General features: G+C 37.4%; 1 protein-coding gene across 3 annotated transcripts in view; it reads left to right on the top strand.

Moving 5' to 3' along the window:
* The window catches only part of ERCC6L2 (ERCC excision repair 6 like 2), a 155,015-nt gene that overhangs the window by 23,095 nt on the left and 109,430 nt on the right, over window positions 1–22,490 (top strand). For all 3 annotated transcript variants that reach the window (XM_005210398.5, XM_059889007.1, NM_001082606.2), the window contains 3 exon segments: window positions 9,031–9,224; window positions 19,946–20,107; window positions 20,478–20,685. In XM_005210398.5, the coding sequence (XP_005210455.2) occupies window positions 9,031–9,224; window positions 19,946–20,107; window positions 20,478–20,685 (564 nt within the window).

Raw genomic sequence — 22,490 nt, forward strand, 5'->3', positions numbered from 1 at the left:
TGACTGTGTGGATCACAATAAACTGGAAAATTCTGGAAGAGATGGGAATACCAGACCACCTGACCTGCCTCTTGAGAAACCTGTATGCAAGTCAGGAAACAACAGTTAGAACTGGACATGGAACAACAGACTGGTTCCAAATAGGAAAAGGAGTACGTCAAGACTGTATATTGTCACCCTGCTTATTTAACTTATATGCAGAGTACATCATGAGAAACGCTGGGTTGAAGGAAGCACAAACTGGAATCAAGATTTCCAGGAGAAATATCAATATCCTCAGATATGCAGATGACACCACCCTTACCGCAGAAAGTAAAGAATGAAAGAGCCTCTTGATGAAAGTGAAAGAGAAGAGTGAAAAAGTTGGCTTAAAGCTCAACATTCAGAAAACTAAGAACATGGCATCCGGTCCCATCACTTCATGGCAGATAGATGGGGAAACAGTGGAAACAGTAGCTTACTATTTTTTTGGGTTCCAAAATCACTGCAAATGGTGACTGCAGCCATTAAATTAAAAGACACTTACTCTTTGGAAGAAAAGTTCTGACCAACCTAGACAGCATATTAAGAAGCAGAGGCATTACTTTGTCAACAAAGGTCTATCTAGTTAAGGCTATGGTTTTTCCTGTGGTCATGTATGGATGTGAGAGTTGGACTGTGAAGAAAGCTGAGCACCGAAGAATTGATGCTTTTGAACTGTGGTGTTGGAGAAGATTCTTGAGAGTCTCTTGGACTGCAAGGAGATCCAACCAGTCCATCCTAAGGGAGATCAGTCCTGGTGTTCATTGGAAGGACTGATGTTGAAGTTGAAACTCCAATACTTTGGTCTCCTGATGCGAAGAGCTGACTCATTTGAAAAGACCCTGATGCTGGGAAAGACTGAAGGTGGGAGGAGAAGGGGATGACAGAGGATGAGATGGTTGGATGGCATCACTGGCTTAATGGACATGAGTCTGGGTGAACTCCAGGAGTTGGTGATGGACAGGGTGGCCTGGCATGCTGCGGTTCATGGGGTCACAAAGAGTTGGACATGACTGAGCGACTGAACTGAACTGATCCGCTTTAAGTTCTCTTTTATTTCTGATTTTATTTGTTTGAGCCTTCTTTCTTTCTTTCTTTTATATCTAACTAAAGGTTTTCTAATTTTGTTTGTATTGGCAAAGAATCAGCTTTTGGTTTTATTAACCTTGTCTGTTTGCCTTGCTAGTCTCTATTTCATTTATTTCCTCTCTGATGTTTATTATTTCCCTCGTTCTACTAACTTTGGGCTTTGTTTTGTAGTGTGTGTTTCTCTAGTTCCTTAAGGTATAGAGTTTGGTTGCATATTTGAAAATTTTCTTATTTCTTGAGGTAGTTGTATATCACTGAACTTTCCTCATAGAGTTGCTCATAGAATTGAGCAGTCCTTGTAGAATTGATGTCTAGTTTCATACCATTGTCATCAGGAAATGTGTTTGACATGATTTCAACCTTCATAAATATATTAGGACTTTTGTGTGGCTTAACATATGATGTTTCTGGAGAATGTCCCATGTGAATTTAAGAATATATTATGCTGCTTTTGGAATGTTCAGTATGTAAGTTTTAAGTCAGTCTGGTCTGAGTCATTTAAGGTGCCGCATGTATTTATAGATTTGACTTTCTTAATTCTTGAATATTCTCAGTAGTTGATTTACTATTCATTTATTTGCTTTATTTATGTTTTCTTCAAATAGTTATAATTTTACTTGTCATTTCCATTCTCATGTTTTGTTTATTCTGTTTTCAGTCAGTTCAGTCACTCAGTTGTTTCTGACTCTTTGTGACCCCATGGACTGCAGCACGCCAGGTCTCCCTGTCCATCACCAGCTCCCGAAATTTACTCAAACTCATGTCCATTGAGTCGGTGATGCCATCCAACCATCTCATCCTCTTGTCATCCCCTTCTCCTCTCACCTTCGGTCTTTCCCAGCATCAGGGTCTTTTCAGTGAGTCAGTTCTTTGTATCAGCTGGCCGGTATTAGAGTTTCAGCTTCAGCATCATTCCTTCCAATGAATATTCAGGACTGATTTCCTTTACGATTGACTGACTGTATCTCCTTGCAGTCCAAGTGACTCACTCTCAAGAGTCTTCTCCAACACCACAGTTCAAAAGCATCAATTCTTTGGTGCTCAGCTTGTTTTATAGTCCAACTCTCACATCCATACGTGATCGCTGGAAAAACCATAGCTTTGACAGGATGGACCATTGTTGGCAAAGTAATGTCTCTGCTTTTTAATATTCTGTCTAGGTTGGTCATAGCCTTTCTTCCAGGGAGCAAGCATCTTTTAATTTCATGGCTGCAGTCACCATCTGCAGTGATTTTGGAGCCCAGAAAAATAAAGTCAGCCACTGTTTCCACTGTTACCCCATATTTGCAATGAAGTAATGAGACCAGATGCCTTGATCTTAGTTTTCTGAAAGTTGAGTTTTAAGCCAACTTTTTTACTCTCCTCTTTCACTTTCATCAAGAGGCTCTTTAGTTCTTCTTTACTTTCTGCCATAAGAGTGGTATCATATGTATATCAGAGGTTTTTGATATTTCTCCCAGGAATCTTGATTCCAGCTTGTGCTTCATCCAGTCCATCGTTTCTCATGATGTACTCTGCATAGAAGTTAAATAAGCAGGGTGACAATATACAGCCTTGACGTACTCCTTTTCCTATTTAGAACCAGCCTGTTGTTCCATGTCCAGTTCTATCTAATGCTTCCTGACCTGCATACAGGTGTCTCAAGAGGCAGATACTCCCATCTCTTTAAGAATTTTCCACAGTTTGTTGTTGTGTTTAACTGGAAGTAATTTTACTTGTCATTTCCATTCTCATGTTTTGATTATTCTGTTTAATGAAACAGTTGATAGTTATTGTTTTGCTAACCATTGATCTGCACAGTATGAAATTGATCTGATATCCATCTGTAACTTGCCACTTTGTTGGAATGTTTGTCAAATTTTAAAGGGGACGACAGAGGATGGGATGGATGGATGGCATCACTGACTCAGTGGACGTGAGTCTCAAGGAACTCCCAGAGTTGGTGATGGACAGGGAGGCCTGGAGTGCTGCGATTCGTGGGGTCGCAGAGAGTCAGACACGACTGAGCGACTGATCTGATCTGATTATGCTCCTTTTCTAAAAAGGATTCAGAAAGGCTCCTAGAATAGATTCTCAACTTAAATTTCCATATATTAAATCACCAGAATATACCAAGGGAAAGATTATGCTTAGTTAGCATGTAAATTAATTAGATTTGACATTTTTGAAAGAAGTAGGTTATATGCTTTAGAACTTTGAGTTAAGTAATAAAAATTCCAATTTTATGGACTGTAAGTTCTCTCAATATAGGTAATTTTATTTTTCAGTTTGATGTATCACTTCCTCCAGTATGAAATTTTTACTTTGGCTTTCATGCTTGGTCATTGTCCTCTGAATATACAGTCCTCTTCCTACCTTGCCATTGACACATGCCTTCATTCATTTATTTATCAACTGAACACCTTTGTTTTCTAAGCATAGCACAAAGTACTGTAGTTCAGTTCAGTTCAGTTCAGTCGCTCAGTCGTGTCCGACTCTTCGCGACCCCATGAATTGCAGCATGCCAGGCCTCCCTGTCCACCACCAACTCCCAGAGTTCACCCAGACCCATGTCCATCGAGTCAGTGATGCCATTCAGCCATCTCATCCTCTGCCGTCCCCTTCTCCTCCTGCCCCCAATCCCTCCCAGCATCAGAGTCTTTTCCAGTGAGTCAACTCTTCGCATGAGGTGGCCAAAGTACTGGAGTTTCAGCTTTAGCATCATTCCCTCCAAAGAAATCCCAGGGCTGATCTCCTTCAGAATGGACTGGTTGGATCTCCTTGCAGTCCAAGGGACTCTCAAGAGTCTTTTCCAACACCACAGTTCAAAAGCATCAATTCTTCGGCACTCAGCTTTCTCCACAGTCCAAGTCTCACATCCATACATGACCACAGGAAAAACCATAGCCTTGACTAGACGGACCTTTGTTGGCAAAGTAATGTCTTTGCTTTTGAATATGCTATCTAGGTTGGTCATAACTTTCCTTCCAAGGAGTAAGCATCTTTTAATTTCATGGCTGCAGTCACCATCTGCAGTGATTTTGAAGCCCCCCAAAATAAAGTCTGACACTGTTTCCACTGTTTCCCCATCTATTTCCCATGAAGTGATGGGACCAGATGCCATGATCTTCGTTTTCTGAATGTTGAGCTTTGGCCAACTTTTTCACTCTCCTCTTTCACTTTCATCAAGAGGCTTTTTAGTTCCTCTTCACTTTCTGCCATAAGGGTGGTGTCATCTGCATATCTGATGACAAAGGTTATTGATATTTCTCCCGGCAATCTTGATTCCAGCTTGTGTTTCTTCCAGTCCAGCGATTTTCATGATGTACTCTGCATATAAGTTAAATAAGCAGGGTGACAATATACAGCCTTGACGTACTCCTTTTCCTATTTGGAACCAATGTGTTGTTCCACGTCCAGTTCTAACTGTTGCTTCCTGACCTGCATATAGGTTTCTCAAGAGGCAGGTCAGGTGGTCTGGTATGCCCATCTCTTTCAGAATTTTCCACAGTTTATTGTGATCCACACAGTCAAAGGCTTTGGCATAGTCAATAAAGCAGAAATAGATGTTTTTCTGGAACTCTCTTCCTTTTTCCATGATCCAGCGGATGTTGGCAATTTGATCTCTGGTTCCTCTGCCTTTTCTAAAACCAGCTTAAACATCAGGAAGTTCACGGTTCACGTATTGCTGAGGCCTGGACTGGAGGATTTTGAGCATTACTTTACTAGCATGTGAGATGAGTGCAATTGTGCGGTAGTTTGAGCATTCTTTGGCATTGCCTTTCTTTGGGATTGGAATGAAATCTCACCTTTTGCAGTCCTATGGCCACTGCTGAATTTTCCAAATTAACTGGCATATTGAGTGCAACACTTTCACAGCATCATCTTTCAGGATTTGAAATAGCTCAACTGAAATTCCATCACCTCCACTAGCTTTGTTTGTAGTGATGCTTTCTAAGGCCCACTTGACTTCACATTCCAGGATGTCTGGCTCTAGGTCAGTGATCACATCATCATGATTATCTGGGTCATGAAGATCTTGTTTGTATAGTTCTGTGTATTCTTGCCATCTTTTCTTAATATCTTCTGCTTCTGTTAGGTCCATACCATTTCTGTCCTTTATTGAGCCCATCTTTGCATGAAATGTCCCCTTGGTATCTCTAATTTTCTTGAAGAGATCTCTAGTCTTTCCCATTCTGTTGTTTTCCTCTATTTCTTTGCATTGATCACTGAGGAAGGCTTTCTTGTCTCTTCTTGTTGTTCTTTAGAACTTTCATTCAGATGCTTATAACTTTCCTTTTCTCCTTTGCTTTTCACTTCTCTTCTTTTCACAGCTATTTGTAAGGCCTCCCCAGACAGCCATTTTGCTTTTTTGCATTCTTTTCCATGGGGATGGTCCTCATTCCTGTCTCCTGTATAATGTCACGAACCTTCCATAGTTCATCAGGCACTCTATCTATCATATCTGGGCCCTTAAATCTATTTCTCACTTCCACTGTATAATCATAAGGGATTTGATTTAGGTCATACCTGAATGGTCTAGTGGTTTTCCCTACTTTCTTCAATTTAAGTCTGAATTTGGTAATAAGGAGTTCATGGTCTGAGCCACAGTCAGCTCCTGGTCTTGTTTTTGTTGACTGTATAGAGCTTCTCCATCTTTGGCTGCAAAGAATATAATCAATCTGATTTTGGTGTTGACCATCTGGTGATGTCCATGTGTAGAGTCTTCTCTTGTGTTGTTGGAAAAGGGTGTTTGCTACGACCAGTGCATTTTCTTGGCAAAACCCTATTAGTCTTTGCCCTGCTTCATTGCGTATTCCAAGGCCAAATTTGCCTGTTACTCCAAGTGTTTCTTGACTTCCTACTTTTGCATTCCAGTCCCCTATAATGAAAAGGACATCTTTTTTGGGTGTTAGTTCTAAAAGGTCTTGTAGGTCTTCATAGAACCGTTCAACTTCAGCTTCTTCAGCATTACTGGTTGGGGCATAGACTTGAATTACTGTGATATTCTGTCGTTTTTGAGATTGCATCCAAGTACTGCATTTCAGACTCCTTTGTTGACCATGATGGCTACTCCATTTCTTTTGAGGGATTCCTGCCCGCAGTAGTAGATATAATGGTCATCTGAGTTAAATTCACCCATTCCAGTCCATTTTAGTTCACTGATTCCTAGAATGTTGACATTCACTCTTGCCATCTCTTGTTTGACCACTTCCAATTTGCCTTGATTCATAGACCTGACATTCCAGGTTCCTATGCAATATTGCTCTTTACAGCATCGGACTTTGCTTCTGTCACCAGTCACATCCACAGCTGGGTATTGTTTTTGCTTTGGCTCCATCCCTTCATTCTTTCTGGAGTTACAGTGGATTTAAGATGTGAACATGATATGTTGTTATCGGTTAAGAGCTTCGGAATTATACAGGCATGGATTCATCTTGCTACTTGATAACATTGTGGCATTGGGCATATTATTTAACATCTCTGCACCTTAGTTTTATCATCTCTAAAAAGGAAATATAAAATATTTCTACTTTATAGCCTCTTCTATGTATAATTCTTGAGGTAAGGTCTGTCAACTACTTTGCACTGTCTTTAGCACATAGTAAGTGCTTAGAAATGGTTCTGTTAATTGTTAATTACTATAACTACTCCTACCACAAAAATCATCACACATGAAAAATTCCATCATTGGGTATTTTGTCACAGTATATAACACATCATTTTCCTAAAGCAATAGTACACAAAGATTGAAACTTTAAAAGCATGTACCCTAATAATTGAACTAAATTTTTTGAAAGAGATAAAAGTAATTTAATATTCTGTAGTTGTACTGTTAAATGTGGCCTCTGTTGATTTCTTAATAACTTTGAGTGGGCAAATTTAAATTTTATTTATATTTAGACCTAGTTTTGTGAAATTGTTTATTGACTTCAGAATAAATAGAGTTGCTTTGTAATTAGTGACTTAGCAGTTGGACAGTTCTTTCCATTTTATTGTTTTGGCATCCTTTGCTTAAATAAGGCTTATTGAGTTAAGTATTTTTCAGAACATGATAGTAAATACTTCACGTTATTCTTCTTTTATACTTTCTCTGGACTTTGCAAATGGCGTAGCTCAGTTCTCTTTCCTCTTTTAGTATTAAAATTAGCTATTGATCCATTTGATTTACTTTTCACAGTTTTGAAGATCAGTAATGTCCATAAGGAATGTCTTAATTTTTAAACTTCTATTGGAATCTTAAAGCTGGTTCTAGAAATCTTTACATTCATTGACACCTTTGGTGAATGACCCCTCAAGTGGAAAACTGCTCAAAGTGCTCAGATGGTGTTTGGATAACACTTTCATTGTGTAATTTTGAAAAGAGCGTAGGAGCAGGAGCTTTTTACTTGTAGCCCCAATTTTTTTATTGAGGGAGAAAAATGGAATTCATAGAGTGAATTCCAAGTAGAACACAAAACTATTTGAGAACTAATCTTCTGTTCTTTTTCTTTTTTCTGTTTCTAAAAGAAAGTCACAGACTTGATATCTTACAGCTGATAAATGGCCCAGCTGAAATGCATCATAGAAGAGAATGTAGGATTTAGAGTAATATTATATTATTTTATTTTTTGTTAAACTGAAAATTTTCAGTATATTTAATTAGTTCATCTTTATCAGTAGGACCAAGTATAAAACTTTAGGAAAGAAACTTACTTAAACCCTATTAAAGGTAATAATTCAGGAACAATGGTAACAGTAAGAGATAAAAACATTAGAAATTAAAATGGTTGATGACAGCAGGATTTTGGATTGGTATAGGAAAGGTCAATGAAACCCCAAAACATTTATTTGAAGACTAAACAGATATATGTTGTTAATGTCAATGGGTTAGGACTTACATGATTAAAAGAGAATAGGAAGAGAGTAAGTAGAGACAGTAAGTACTGATAACTCCTGAGGATCATTGCTATAAAGAAAGTAAAGTAATGGGTGATAGTCTGAGAGAGATATAGGTTTAATAGCTTGAGAGAGATGTAGGAAGAATTTTTTTATTTGTTTTGTTTTATTGAGAACAATAAATTTAATTTGTTTTACTTATTGAAAAATATTAGAACGTGTTTGTGTTTATATGTGTTCTGTTAAAAAGCAAAATTTAATCATGTTCGGCAGATTGGGGATAGTTTCTTCAGCATTTACTTCAGGTTGACAGGAAGTAATGGGAGCCACTATGTAAGTTCAGAGTTTGTCTTTCTTTTTATTTATTTATTTATTTATTTTATTTTATTTTTAAACTTTACGTAATTGTATTAGTTTTGCCAAATATCAAAATGAATCCGCCACAGGTATTAGAGTTTGTCTTTCAATAAGGACATGGACAGTACACCCATGGTAATAGATGGGAGGGCAGAATGTATGGAAGTAAATGTAGGTAGGTTATTGATCTAGTGGTAAGAGAAGAGGAGGTTTTCTTCTAATTGCTTTAGTTTTCCATCAACTGATAGTATCTGAAAGAGGGGGAAAGAAATGGACTAGGAAAGTGAAACGGAAAGAAAGCTCTGGAAGACCATACATTTCAAGGAAAAAAACCTGGCCTGCTTTGCATATTTCTGTTACCAGTGTGGCCCTTGAAGTTAATATTTGGATCATGATTATACTCTACTCTGTTTCAGAGAATTATTTTTTTCTTATTCCTCAACTCCTTTTAGGGGGAAAATAAAAACATAGCTGTTACTTTGGACAGGGCTGGGTATCTTTTTTTACTTAAGAATAATAATAAAGTAATGTTTGATGGTCTTCTAAGTTAAAAAGCATATTCAGTTGCTCAATTGTATTTATACTTATTAACTACAGTGTTAAAAAACAAAGAATAGAATAGTTGATATTCTGTTTTAACTTTGGGATTCTTTGTCATTTAAAAATTTATATGATACGTTTTTCTTCTTCTTCTTCTTCTTCTAGATGTTCTTAATAGTTGCTCCTCTTTCTGTCCTCTACAACTGGAAGGATGAGCTGGACACCTGGGGATATTTCAGAGTCACTATTTTACATGGTAACAAAAAGGATAGTGAACTGATTCGTGTGAAACAGAGGAAATGTGAAATTGCTCTAACAACTTATGAAACACTGCGATTATGTCTGGATGAACTTAACAGGTAATCAGAATAATGGGAGTGATTGCATTAGTATTCTGCTTACATCAGTTGTATTTATCCCTTTGTATTGTGGGGCTTCCCAGGCAGCTCAGTGGTAAAGAATCCGCAGAGTTGAAAGAGACACAGGTTTGACCCATGGGTTGGGAAGAAACCCTGGAGGAGGAAATGGCAACCCACCCAGTATTCTTGCCAGGATAATCCCAAGGACAGAGGAGCCTGGTGGATCACAAAGTGTCGGACATGACTGAGCAACCAAACACTTTATATGTAATTTTTCTTTAAGCTCTAAATATTCTTTAGCATTATTTAATCCATTTCAAAGTTATTGAAATAGATAGTTTACAGTAATTAACTCATTTTCTAAGAAGGAAAACCTGAGTCAGGGTTTCTACAGTTCCTTATTTTATTTCCTCTATTACCTCTCCAAGCAGTGCCTGTTAATGAATAAGACTTGTCCTAAATCTCATGTACAGTGTTTTGTGTGTTTGACGCCTCTAGACTAAAATAGTGAGTTTCGTGAATGATTTTACTTATGGAAGTCTGTTGTTAATGTAGAGTGGCAAAAAATACATATACATATTGAGAACCACTATTCCAAGACTACAGGTACCCTAAAGAAATGAACTACATTTTAAGATTTTAGTGGGGAATCTAGATACAGTCAATTATGAAGTCATGTGTGTGCTATGATATGGAATAGAGGATGTTATGGGAGCACGTGAGGAGCCTGACTGCTGCAGAGTGAGGAGAGTAGTCAGAGAGCTTCCCAGAGAAGATGACCTATGAGCTTACGGAGGACTGAAAGATGAGTAGGAGTAGGAAAAAGTAGGAGAATCAAGCAAGAGGGAACAAACAACATTTGCAGGGGCCTCCTGACAACAAAGATCACAGCACTTTTTAGTAAATGAAAGCAGTTCTGATGCTTTGTGCATGTAATGACTATACCTAGAATGTAAAAGGGAAGTGGCCAGGAGACACTGGTGTGGTAAGCAAGGAACAGATCATAAGACTATTTAAAGCTTCTTAGAGGATTTTCATCTTTATCCTTAGAACAATAGAGTCTCCCTGAAGTGTTTTCAGGGGATTACTATTATGATAAAAAATTATCAGATTTGCATTTTACAAGTCATCATGTTGCTGTTTGTGCAGAGTAGAGCCAAATTGAATGGTCAAAGTCCAATTAGGAGGCTTGTTATGTCCAAATTGATGTGTTCCAGTCCCAACCCCAAGGACCTTGGAATGTAACTAAAGGTAATTAAGTTAAAATGAAACATTAAGGTGGGGACTGAGGCCAGTCTGACTGATTGTCCTTGGAAGAAGAGAAGGAGATGCCAGGAGCTCATAGACAGAGGAAACGATTCAGGAAGATACAGCAAGAGGGCAGTAGTCTGTAAGCATAGGAGTGAAAAGAAAGTGAAAGTTGCTCAGTCATGTCAGACTCTTTGTGACCCCATGGACTGTATAGTCCATGGAATTCTCCAGGCTAGAATATTGGAGTGGATAGTTGTTGCCTTGTTCAGGGAATCTTCCCAACCCAGGGATTGAACCCAGGTCTCCTGCATTGAAGGCAGATTCTTTACCAGCTGAGCCACCAGGGAAGCCCAAGTGTAGGAGAGAGACCTCAATGGAAACCAAACCTGCCAACAGTTTGATTTTGGAATTCAAGCCCCCAGAAATGTTGTGTCTGGCATCTTTTGCTCATCATCATGTTTTTGAGAATCTGCTGTGTTATTGAATGTATCAGTGATCATTCTGTTTAATGCTGAATTGTATTGCATTTTATAAATATATCACACTTTGTTACATATTCATTTGAGGATAGTTATTTGGGTTTTCTGGTTTTGGTTATTAAAAGTAAACATTTAAGTAATATTTATGTGTAAGACTTCTTTGACATACATTGTAATTTCTCTTGGATAAATTCCTGAGAATGGGATTTCTGGATTATATGATAAGTATAAGTTTAAATCTGAAGAAACTGAGAAATCATTTTTCCAGAGTGGGTGTACCATTTTACTCCAACTAGCAACCTATTAGAATTCATTTGCTTCGTATACTCACCAATATTTGGTATAATCTGTCTTTTTGTTTTTAGTGTGTATAGTGGTATCCCATTACAATGTAATTTGCCTTTATCTGATCTATGTACACTTGAAAAAAGTGTTTGTTCTATAATTGTTGGGTATACTGTTCTATAAATATCAGTAAAGTCAGTTTGGTTAGGTGTTGTTCAAGCATTCTCTGTCTTTACTGATTTTCTTCCCAGTTGGTTTACAGTTTCTGAGAGAGGAATATTGAAATCTTCAATTACAATTATAGATTTGTTTATTTCTCCTTTTATTTCAGTCAGTCTTCAATTCATATATTTTGAAGCTCTGTACTTAGGTACACACATATCGATGATTAGTATTTTTTCCTTGTGAATTGACCCTTTTATTATTAAAAATGCTCCTTTTATGTCTGTAATCATGTAATTTTCTTTGATGTTAATATAGACAATACAGTCTTATCCTTACTGTATGTTTATCATTTTCCAGCTTTTAATTTTTATCTGTTCTTTAAGGTGAGTCTCTTGTGGTTAGCATATTATCAGGTCTTGCATTTTTATTTATTTGGATATCTGTGCCTTTTTATTTGGAGTGTTTAGTTCATTTATACTTAATGTGGTGATTTAGAGCAACCATTTTTGTAAGCTCTAGACTTTTATTTTACTCCATTTACAAACTCATAAGTTTGCCTGTTAGTATATCCTATATGCGGTCAGAAGACAGGAACAATCTGAGGCATGAAGTTAAGTAACTTGCACAAGCTTGCAACAAGTAAGTCAGGGTGAACAAGAGGTTTAAACCTTGACTTTGAATTTAGTATGTAAGAGATACTCTACAGTTAGATAAATGTAATAAGTTTATTTATCTTAGCACCAGTCATATTTTAATTTTTGTTTGACTGTCTACCCCTTTAGACTGTGAGGTCTTTGATACAGGATAATTTCTATGTTTCAGTGCTTATTATACTTCCAGGCATATAATTGTGTTAGATAGTTATTTTCTGTGTATGTTACAAATATTAAATAAGAATTCCAAAGTAGAGTTATGTAAATATAAATCAAATTTCTGTGTAAAATAAGAAAAATAAAGTGTTTCAGTTTTTGTGGTATTCAGATTTCCTTTGTTTGAATAGTTTTATTTGACAAATATTCAAAATAATTTATATCAATCTGAGTAAATACTAAGTAATTTTTGTGAGATTGTTCTAAATGATAGACCAGGATTTATCATAGACAATATACAGAGTAGATAAACACTATAGGAGTGGAGCTGTATCTCTTTTTGTTATTACTGTTAATGTTTTACTTTATTTTTATCAAAGTTATGTACGCATATTATTTCAAGAGCCAAATATGCACACAGTTCATTCCTGTCTGCCACAACCATTGCCTTTTCTTCAGAGCCAGTCACTTTCAGTTCTTTTACTTATCTTTTTAGTGTTTACTTTCATATCTCAAAGATCACATTCATGCTGCAACTTAAAACTTATTTCAGTTTTCAGCATCACTTGTTGATTTACCATAATGAAAAATGATGATTTTGTTGTATTTTGCCCTTCTGTTGCTTGCTTTACAGTGTCCTGGCTGGGATAGTTTGTGTGATAGGGAATAGTGTATAGGAGATCCAACAACTTCTTAAACAGACTGTTGAACATTTTGTGGTTGTTCAGTCACTAAGGCATGTCCTACTCTTTGCAACCCCGTGCACTAGAGTGTTCCAGGCTTCCCTGTCCTTCAGTGTCTTCCAGAGTTTGCTGAAATTCACGTCCTGCGAATCAGTGATCCTGTCTGACCATCTCATCCTCTGCTGCCCCTTTTCCTTTTGCCATCAGTCTTTTCCAGCATCAGGGTCTTTTCCAGTGAGTCAGCTCTTCCCATCAGGTGGCCAAAATATTGGAGCTTCAGCATCATTCCTTCAAATGAATATTCAGAATTAATTTCCTTTAGTATTGACTGGTTTGATTTCCTTGCTGTCCAAGGGAATCTCGAGTCTTCTCCAGCACCACGATTTGAAAGCATCAGTTCTTCAGTGCTCAGCCTTCATTATGGTCCAGCTCTGACACAGGTACATGACTAATGGAAAAACCATAGCTTTGAATATGGACCTTTGCTGGCAAAGTGATGTCTCTGGTTGTAGATATACTGACTAGGTTTGTCATAGCTTTCCTCCGAAGAAGCAAGTGTCTTTTAATTCATGGCTGTAGTCACCGTCCACAGTGATTTTGGAGCCCAAGAGAATAAAATCTGTCACCATTTCCTCATCTGTTTGCCATGAAGTGATGGGGCCAGAAGCCCTGATTTTAGTTTATTGAACGTTTAGTTTTAACCCAGCTTTTTCACCTTCCTCTTTCACCCTCATCAAAAGGCTTTTTGCTTCCTCATCACTTTCTGCCATTAGAATGGTTTCATTTGCATATCTAAGGTTATTAATATTTCTCCTGGCAATCTTGATGCCATCTTGTGATTCATCCAGCCCAGCATTTTGCTTGATGTACTCTGCATAGAAGTTAAATAAGTGACACCATACAGCCTTGTCATACTCTTTGCCCAATTTTGAGCCATTCTGTTGTTCTATCTCCAGTTCTAACGGTTGATTATTGACCTGCATAAAGGTTTCTCTGGACACAGGTAAGGTCTGGTTTTCCCATCTGTTTAAGAATTTTCTACAATTTGTTGAGATCCACACAGTCAAGGTCTTTAGCATAGTCAATGAAGCAGAAGTAGATGTTTTTCTGGAATTCTCTTCCTTTCTCTTTGATCCAACAAATGTTAGCCATTTGATCTCTGGTTCCTCTGACTTTTCTAAACCCATCTTATTCATCTGAAAGTTCTCAGTTCATGTACTGCTGATGCCTCACCTGAAGGATTTTGAGCATTACCTTGATAGCATGTGAAATGAGTGCAATTGTATAATAGTTTGAATATTCTTTGGCATTGCCCTTCTTTGGGATTGGAATGAAAACTGACCTTTTCCAGTCTGGTAGCCATTGCTGAGTTTTCTAAATTTGCTGGCATACTGAGTGTAGCATTTTAACATCATCTTTTAGGATTTGAAATACTTCAGCTGGAATTCTATCACTTCCTCTAGCTTTGTTTGTAGTAAGCTTCCTAAGGCCTACTTGACTTCACACTCTAGGATGTCTGGCTCTGAGTGAGTGAACGCACCATTGTGGTTATACCAGTCTTTAAGACCTTTTTTTATAGTTCTTGCCACGTCTTCTTAATCTCTTTTACTTTTGTTAGTTCCTTACCGTTTCTTTACTTTATCTTGCTCATCCTTGCATGAAATGTTCCCTTAGTATATCATTTACTTGGCAAGATCTCTAGTCTTTCACATTCTTTTCTTTTCCTCTCTTTCTCTGCATTGTTCACTTAAGAAGGCTTTCTTATCTCTCCTTGCTGTTCTCTGGAACTCTGCATTCAGTTGGGTATATATTTCCCTTTCTCCTTTGCCTTTCACTTCTCTTCTTTTTTCAGCTATTTGTAAAGCTTGCTCAGACAACCACTTTGCCTTTTTGCATTTTTTTTTTCTTGTTATGATTTTGGTCACTGCCTCCCATACAATGTTATGAACCTCTGTCCATAGTTCTTCAGGTACTCTATCAGATCTAATCCCTGAATGTTTTTATCACCTCTACTGTATAATCATAAGGGATTTGATTAAGGTCATACCTGAATGCCTAGTGGTTTTCCCTACTTTCTTCAGTTTAAGCCTGAATTTTGCAGTATGGCAATGGCACCCCACTCCAGTACTCTTGCCTGGAAAATCTCATGGATGGAGGAGCCTGATAGGCTACAGTCCATGGGGTCGTGAAGAGTCAGACACGACTGAGCGACTTTCCTTTGACTTTTCACTTTCATGCGTTGGAGAAGGAAATGGCAACCCACTCCAGTGTTCTTGCCTGGAGAATCCCAGGGACTGGGGAGCCTGGTGGGCTGCCGTCTATGGGGTCGCACAGAGTCAGACACGACTGAAGTGACTTACCTTACCTTTGCAATATGGAGCTGAGGATACTGATATTGATGATATAGAGCCATAGTCAGTTCCCGGTCTTATTTTTGCTGACTGTATAGAGCTTCTCCATCTTCGGCTGCAAAGACTATAATCAATCTGATTTCAGTATTGACCATCTGGTGATGTCCATGTGTAGAGCTGTCTCTTATGTTGTTGGAAGAGGGTGTTTGCTATGACTAGTGTGTTCTTTTGGCAAAATTCTATTAATCTTTGTCCTGCTTCATTTTGTACTCTAAGGCCAAACTTGCCTTTTACTCCAGGTATCTCTTAACTTCCTGCTTTTTTTCATTCCAATCCCCTAAGATGAAAAAGATATCATTTTTTGCTGTTAGTTCTAGAAGATCTTTTAGGTCTTCACAGAACCATTTGGCATTAGTGATTAGGGCATAGACTTGGATTACTATGATGTTGAAATGGTTTTCCTTGGAAACAGCCAAGATCTATCGTTTTTGTGATTGCACCCAAGTGTTGCATTTCAGACTTTTGTTGACTATGAGGGTTACTCCATTTCTTCTAAGGGATTCTTAACCACAGTAGCAGATATAATGATAACCTGAATTGGAATCAAGATTGCCGGGAGAAATATCTATAACGTCAGATATGCAGATGATACCACCCTTATGGCAGAAAGTGAAGAACTAAAGAGCCTTTTGATGAAAGTGAAAGAGGAGAGTGAAAAGGTTGGCTTAAAACTCAACATTCAGAAAATTAAGATCATGGCATCTGGTCCCATCATTTCATGGCAAATAGATGGGGAAACAGTGGAAACAGTGGCTGACTTTATTTTTCTGGGCTCCAAAATCACTGTAGATGGTGACTGCAGCCATGAAATTAAAAGATGCTTACTCCTTGGAAGGAAAGTTATGACCAACCTAGACAGCATATTCAAAAGCAGAGACATTACTTTGTCAACAAAGGTCTATCTAGTCAAGGCTATGGTTTTTCCAGTGGTCATGTATGGATGTGAGAGTTGGACTGTGAAGAAAGCTGAGCGCCGAAGAATTGATGCTTGGTATTGGAGAAGCCTCTGAGAGTCCCTTGAACTGCAAGGAGATCCAACCGGTACATCCTAAAGGAGATCAGTCCTGGGTGTTCATTGGAAGTACTGATGTTGAAGCTGAAACTCCAATACTTTGGCCACCTGACGCTAAGAGCTGACTCATTTGAAAGGACCCTGATGCTGGGAGGGATTGAGGGCAGGAGGAGAAGGGGATGACAGAGGATGAGATAGTTGGATGGCATCACCGACTCAACAGACATGGGTTTGGGTTAACTCCGGGAGTTGGTGACAGACAGGGAGGCCTGGCGTGCTGCAGTTCATGGGGTTGCAAAGAATCAGATACAACTGAGCGACTGAACTGAATTAAATTTGCCCATTCCCGTCCATTTTAGTTCACTGATTCCTAAGATGTCGATGTTCAGTTTTGCCATCTCCTGCTTGAGCACATGCAATTTACCTGATTCATGGACCTAACATTCCAGGTTCCTATGCAATATTGTTCTTTACAACATCGGACTTTACTTTCAGCACCACAGAACCGCAACTGAGCATCATTTCTACTTTGGCCCAGCCTCTTCATTCTCTGGAGCTATTAGTAATTGCCCTCTTCCCTAGTAGCATATTGGACACCTTCTGACCTGGGGGGCTCATCTTCCAGCATCATATCTTTTTGCCTTTCATACTGTTCATGGGTTTCTTGCAACAAGAATACTGGAGGGGTTTGACATTCCCTCCTCCAGTGAACCACATTATGTCAGTGTTGAACATTTACCTAATCCAGTTTCCATAGGCATCTGGTCGTTTAAGAACTCAATAACATTAATTAAGAACTCAATAACATTAATTAGATTGTTTCTTGGCTTTCTCTGCTACTGGCATGGGATACTCCTTCCTCTGTTTCATAAGTTGTTTTGTTCATCTTCTTCCCTGCCTTTAAAATCTTGTGATTGTTTTTTCCTCCTTTCCTTTGTTCTTAATCTCTTGTTCTTTATTCAACTTCATATTAAGAAAATGATCAAACCTATAGAAAAATTGAAGTAATAGTACATGAATATCTATATACTCAATCCCTATATTCACTGGTTTTATGTGTGCTTTTTTTTTTTTTTGGCAAGATATAAGTTAACGTGTGTGTTGACTATTAAACCCGTTTAGTCTCTTCTAATGTAGAACATTCCCTCAACTTTAATTTTTTAATGTAAGACATTTTGAGGAGACCAGGCCAGTTGTCGTTTAGGGTGTCTCACAAATTTATCTGATTGCTTTTTCAAAGAGTTGTGTATTCCTCTACCATATATATTTTGGTAAGCTGATTTTGATCTAAAGACTTAATTAGATTCAGATCAGACATTTTTGACTAGAATGCTTCATAAATGATACTGTGGACTTCATATTATGTTACATCAGGAAATGTTAATGTCATGTTGTTCTATTATTAAGGTTGCAAAGGTTGTCCTATTGGCTAAGGAGATGATCATCAGATCTCTTCACCTTAAAGATATGTTTCTCCCTTTACAGTTAGAAGTAAATTGTGGGGTTATACTTTTCTGCTAGTTAAATATTCTGGTCCTTCAGTCCTTTTGCTTAGTGGTATTAACATTCAGAAATTATTGTTGTCTGAATCAGTTATTTTATTGTGTTTTCAAAATAATGTTTTCCTAAATTTATCATTTCTTTTACACTTATTAACAGCATTCTCCTACAATTAGGAATTAACCACAGTTTCAACTGACATAGCAAGGTGAATGCTTGATTCTTTTGCTGCCATTTCCAATTTTCAGACTAACACATTGGTACGGTGGTCATCCACAAAGTTTCTCTCCCATTCCCCAACCCCCTTTTTTTGATATCAGTGTGGACTCATAGATTATTGAGGTGCAATTTATATGCCATAGAATGTACCCATTTTAAGTATAGAATGGTTTCTAGTAAATTTATAAAGCTGTGCAGTTATCACCCCACCCCAGTTTAAGAACATTTTCATCACCTCAAACAGCTTTTTGTTTTCAATCAGTCTTTCATCCCATCTCCAGTTCTAGGCAACCACTAATCTGCTTTCTGTCTCTATAGAATTGCCTTTTCTGGAGATTTCATGTAAATTTCATACAGTATGTAGTCTTTTGTATCAGGCTTCTTTCGCTTAACATTTTTGAGGTTCCTCCTATAACATGTTTCAGTAGTTTATTCCTTTTTATTGTTGAACAGTACTATTGTATATACCTCATTTTGTTTATCTAATGAATGGACCTTTAGATTGTTTCCAGTTTGGGGCTATTATGAATAATGCTGCTGTGAACATTCATGTACAAATCTTTGAGTAAATGTAAATTTTTTATTTCTAGAGGAAAGATATCTAGGAATGAAATTGCTGAGTGGTGTAGGGAGTTTTAACATTTTAAGAAACAGCCATAGTGTTTTAGAAAAATGTCTGTACTTTGCCAAAGCAGTGTGTCTAATTTTCCTTGCAAACACTTAATTTTGTCAGTCTTTCCTGATTGCCAGTCAAATAGGTTTGTGGTGGTATCTCTCTCTTTTTTTTTTTTTAAATTATGAACTTTTTATATGCTTATTGGCCTTTATATATCTTCTTTGGTGAAGTGTCTATTAAAATATTTTATCATCTTTTAAATTGGATTGTTTTAACTTCTGTTGAGTTGTAGTAGCTCTTTATATAATCTTGTATGCAAATTCTTTTATCAGATTATGATTTGCAAATATTTTCTCAGTAGCATGTCTGTATCATGTCTTTTCATTTTCTTAATGATGTCTGGAAGAGCAAAAGTTTTTTTTAACTTTGATGCAGTTCAACTTATCAAGTTTTTTTTATTGACCATGCTTTTGGTGTCATAGATCTAAGAAATTTTTCTTTAACCCAAAGTCACAAGAATTTTTCCTGCATTTTATAACTTTTAAAATTTAGCTCTTTTTTTAGGTCTACAATGTATTTTGAGTTAATTTTTATATATGGCATGAGATAAGAGTCTAAAGTGAATTTTTTCATATAACCCTTGGATTTTTATATATTCAGTGTTTTACACTACCCTATAGTCATTATTTCTAATGATGCTTTAATTTCTAATTAGTTTTGGTCCTGTGTTCTTTGGACATGCCCCCATTTGTCTTTGAAAGCATCTGTGCTTTCTCAATCTCCAGTATTTCCCTTGCTGCATACCTGAAACCAACTATTTCTCCGTGGGATCCTGCTTCCTTTTAGTGGATTGACCACTGTGGTTGTTCATTGCTATTGGGGTAATAATCAATCCTAAACCTTTTTAGCAGGCAGAGCTATGTAGTGCAACTTTGTAGAAATCATGAGATTATATTGATATTTTTCATTCATAATTAGCATTATAAGTTTTGCTTATTTTATATTTTTTCTTTTTTATTACTTTTAAAAGATTCCTTTTGTGATTTTAGTCATGGTTAAATGAGTTATTTCTTTTCATTGTCCCTAAACAGAATCTCTGCCCTTTTGTCTCCCTACACATTTTACTTTCATGGGTTGTCCAAACTTGTGATCATTTAAAACAACTAAGTGAAAATTCTGTGGAATCATCAGAGAGTAGAGAAGAAAAACTCCAAAACTTTGGTAGAGAAAACTGGCTAAAATTATATAGACTAAGAAAGGGACGTTTTTTCCTTTTTGTGTCACTTTGTAGTTTGGAATGGTCAGCTGTCATTGTAGATGAAGCGCATAGAATCAAGAATCCAAAGGCCAGAGTAACAGAAATTATGAAAGCTTTAAGATGTAATGTCCGAATTGGCCTCACTGGAACCATTCTTCAGAACAACATGAAAGAACTGTGGTGTGTTATGGACTGGTGAGTTTAGAAAATTAGTTTCTACTTTCTTAACCTTTTTTCCTAATTATTTGTTTCTGAAAAAAATTAGTTGTCTGTTTACAGAGGTGTTTTCTCCCAAACATAGTATGCACAGTAGAGTCCCAGGAAAACCCAGCTTTATGTATTACTCCTGGTCCCTGAAATAAATATCTGAAGTAATTTACCAGTCCCATCATCTTCTTATAGTTATTCACTGAAATTGTCATGAAGAACATTCTGCTTTCTTGCCTTTTGTTACTGTTATCCTTAATAAACATGTGACTTAGTGTATATTTCTTAAGAGCAAAAAGAAGTCTGTTTCTTATTAGTTTAATAAAGCCTTAACATTTTTCTTATTGCCTTTATAAAGGGCTGTGCCAGGACTATTAGGTAGCAGGATCCACTTCAAGAAGCAGTTTTCTGACCCAGTAGAACATGGTCAGAGACACACAGCAACAAAAAGGGAACTAGCTACGGGCCGAAAGGCCATGCAGCGGCTCGCAAGAAAGATGTCTGGGTGGTTTCTCAGACGAACCAAGACTCTAATCAAGGATCAATTGCCTAAGAAGGAAGACCGGGTGAGAACCGCTTTTGTGTATATTAGGAATTCCTTGTCATGTTTTATTTATTCTGAAAATACTTCTTTTGAAGAGGAAATCTATCTCCTGTGGTGTTTTATGAATACAGTTTTTTAGCATTTTACTCAGTGTGAAAAAAATTGTTATGTGCAGAATTTCATAAAATATTAATTGAGCCTGAGAAATCTTCCTCACTAACTTTACTAACATTTTATCTAACAGGTCTATTATTAGTACACATTAAACTCATTTCTCTTATTTTAGAACACGAAGGCCTTGATACAATTCTTCCTCAACGAAGAAAGAACTTGCCCTAATGTGTTTTCTGTTCATATTTTGCCCATCTTATACTGTCTGCTGTCTGTAATCCAGTATGTAGTGTGCTGTGCTTAGTCACTGTCATATCTGACTCTTTGCCACCCCATGGACTGTAGCCCGCCAGGCTCTTCTGTCTATGGGGACTCTCCAGGCAAGAATACTGGAGTGGGTTGCCATGCCTTCCTCCAGAGGATCTTCCCAACCCAGGGATCAAAGCCAGGTCTCCTGCATTGTAAGAGGATTCTTTACCATCTGAGCCACCAGGGAAGCCCAAGAATACTGGAGAGGGTAGCTTATCCCTTCTCCAGGGAGTCTTCCTGACCCAGGAATCAAACCGGGTCAGTGCAATCTCCTGCTTTGCAGGCAGATTCTTTACCAGCTAAGCTACCTGGGAAGCCCATAACCCAGTATGAAAAGTGAAGGTGAAAGTCAGTCAGTCGCGTCCAACTCTTTGTGACCCCATGGACCATACAGTCCATGGAATTCTCCAGGCCAGAATACTGGAGTGGGTAGCCTTTCCTTCTCCAGGTGATCTTCCCAACCCAGGGATTGAACTCAGGTCTCCTGCACTGCAGGCAGGTTCTTTACCAGCTCAGTCACAAGGGAAGCCCATAACCCAGTATATTCTTTGGTATTTTAATTCTCACTACAGAACAAAGTAGTTAAAAGCTTCTTTTTAATAGTTAAATTTCCTGTAGAATGCAATGTATATTTGCACAACTAATTTTAAGAGTTTGCATGAAAATTACAATTAAATTCTGTTAATTGTGTAAGAAAATTTGAAGACTTGACTTTAAGAGGATCTTTTTTATTTTTTTTCAAACGTTAAACCTTTTATTTTGTATGGGAATATAGCTGATTTGAGCATCTTTTCATGTGTTTATTAGCCACGTATATGTCTTCTTTGGTGAAATATCTATGCAGGTCTTGTGCCCAGTTTTTGATTGGATTGTTTGTTTTTCTGGTATTGAGCTACATGAACTGATTGATATTTTGGAGATTAATTCTTTGTCAGTTGTTTCATTTACTATTATTTTCTCCCATTTTAGGGTTGTCTTTTCACATTGTTTATAGTTTCCTTTGCTGTGCAAAAGCTTTTAAGTTTAATTAGGTCCCGTTTGTTTATTTTTATTTCCTTTACTCTAGGATGTGGTTCACAGAGGGTCTCACTATGATTAATGTCAAGGACTGTAGTGTTTGTGTTTTCCTCTAAGAGATTTACAGTTTCTGGCCTTACATTTAACTCTTAAATCCATTTTGAGTTTATTTTTGTATATAATTTAAGAGGTGTTCTAGTTTCATTCTTTTTCATGTAACTGTCCAGTTTTCCCAGCACCACTCATTGAAGAAGACTGTCTTTTCTCCACTGTATATTCCTACCTCCTTTGTCAAAGATAAGGTACCCATAGGTGTGTGGTTTTATATCTGGGCTTTCTATATTGTTCCATTGGTCTCTATTTCTATTTTTGTGCCAGTACCATACTGTC

This window comes from Bos taurus, chromosome 8 (genome assembly GCF_002263795.3).
Source record: "Bos taurus isolate L1 Dominette 01449 registration number 42190680 breed Hereford chromosome 8, ARS-UCD2.0, whole genome shotgun sequence".
NCBI classification, from domain to species: Eukaryota; Metazoa; Chordata; class Mammalia; order Artiodactyla; family Bovidae; genus Bos; species Bos taurus.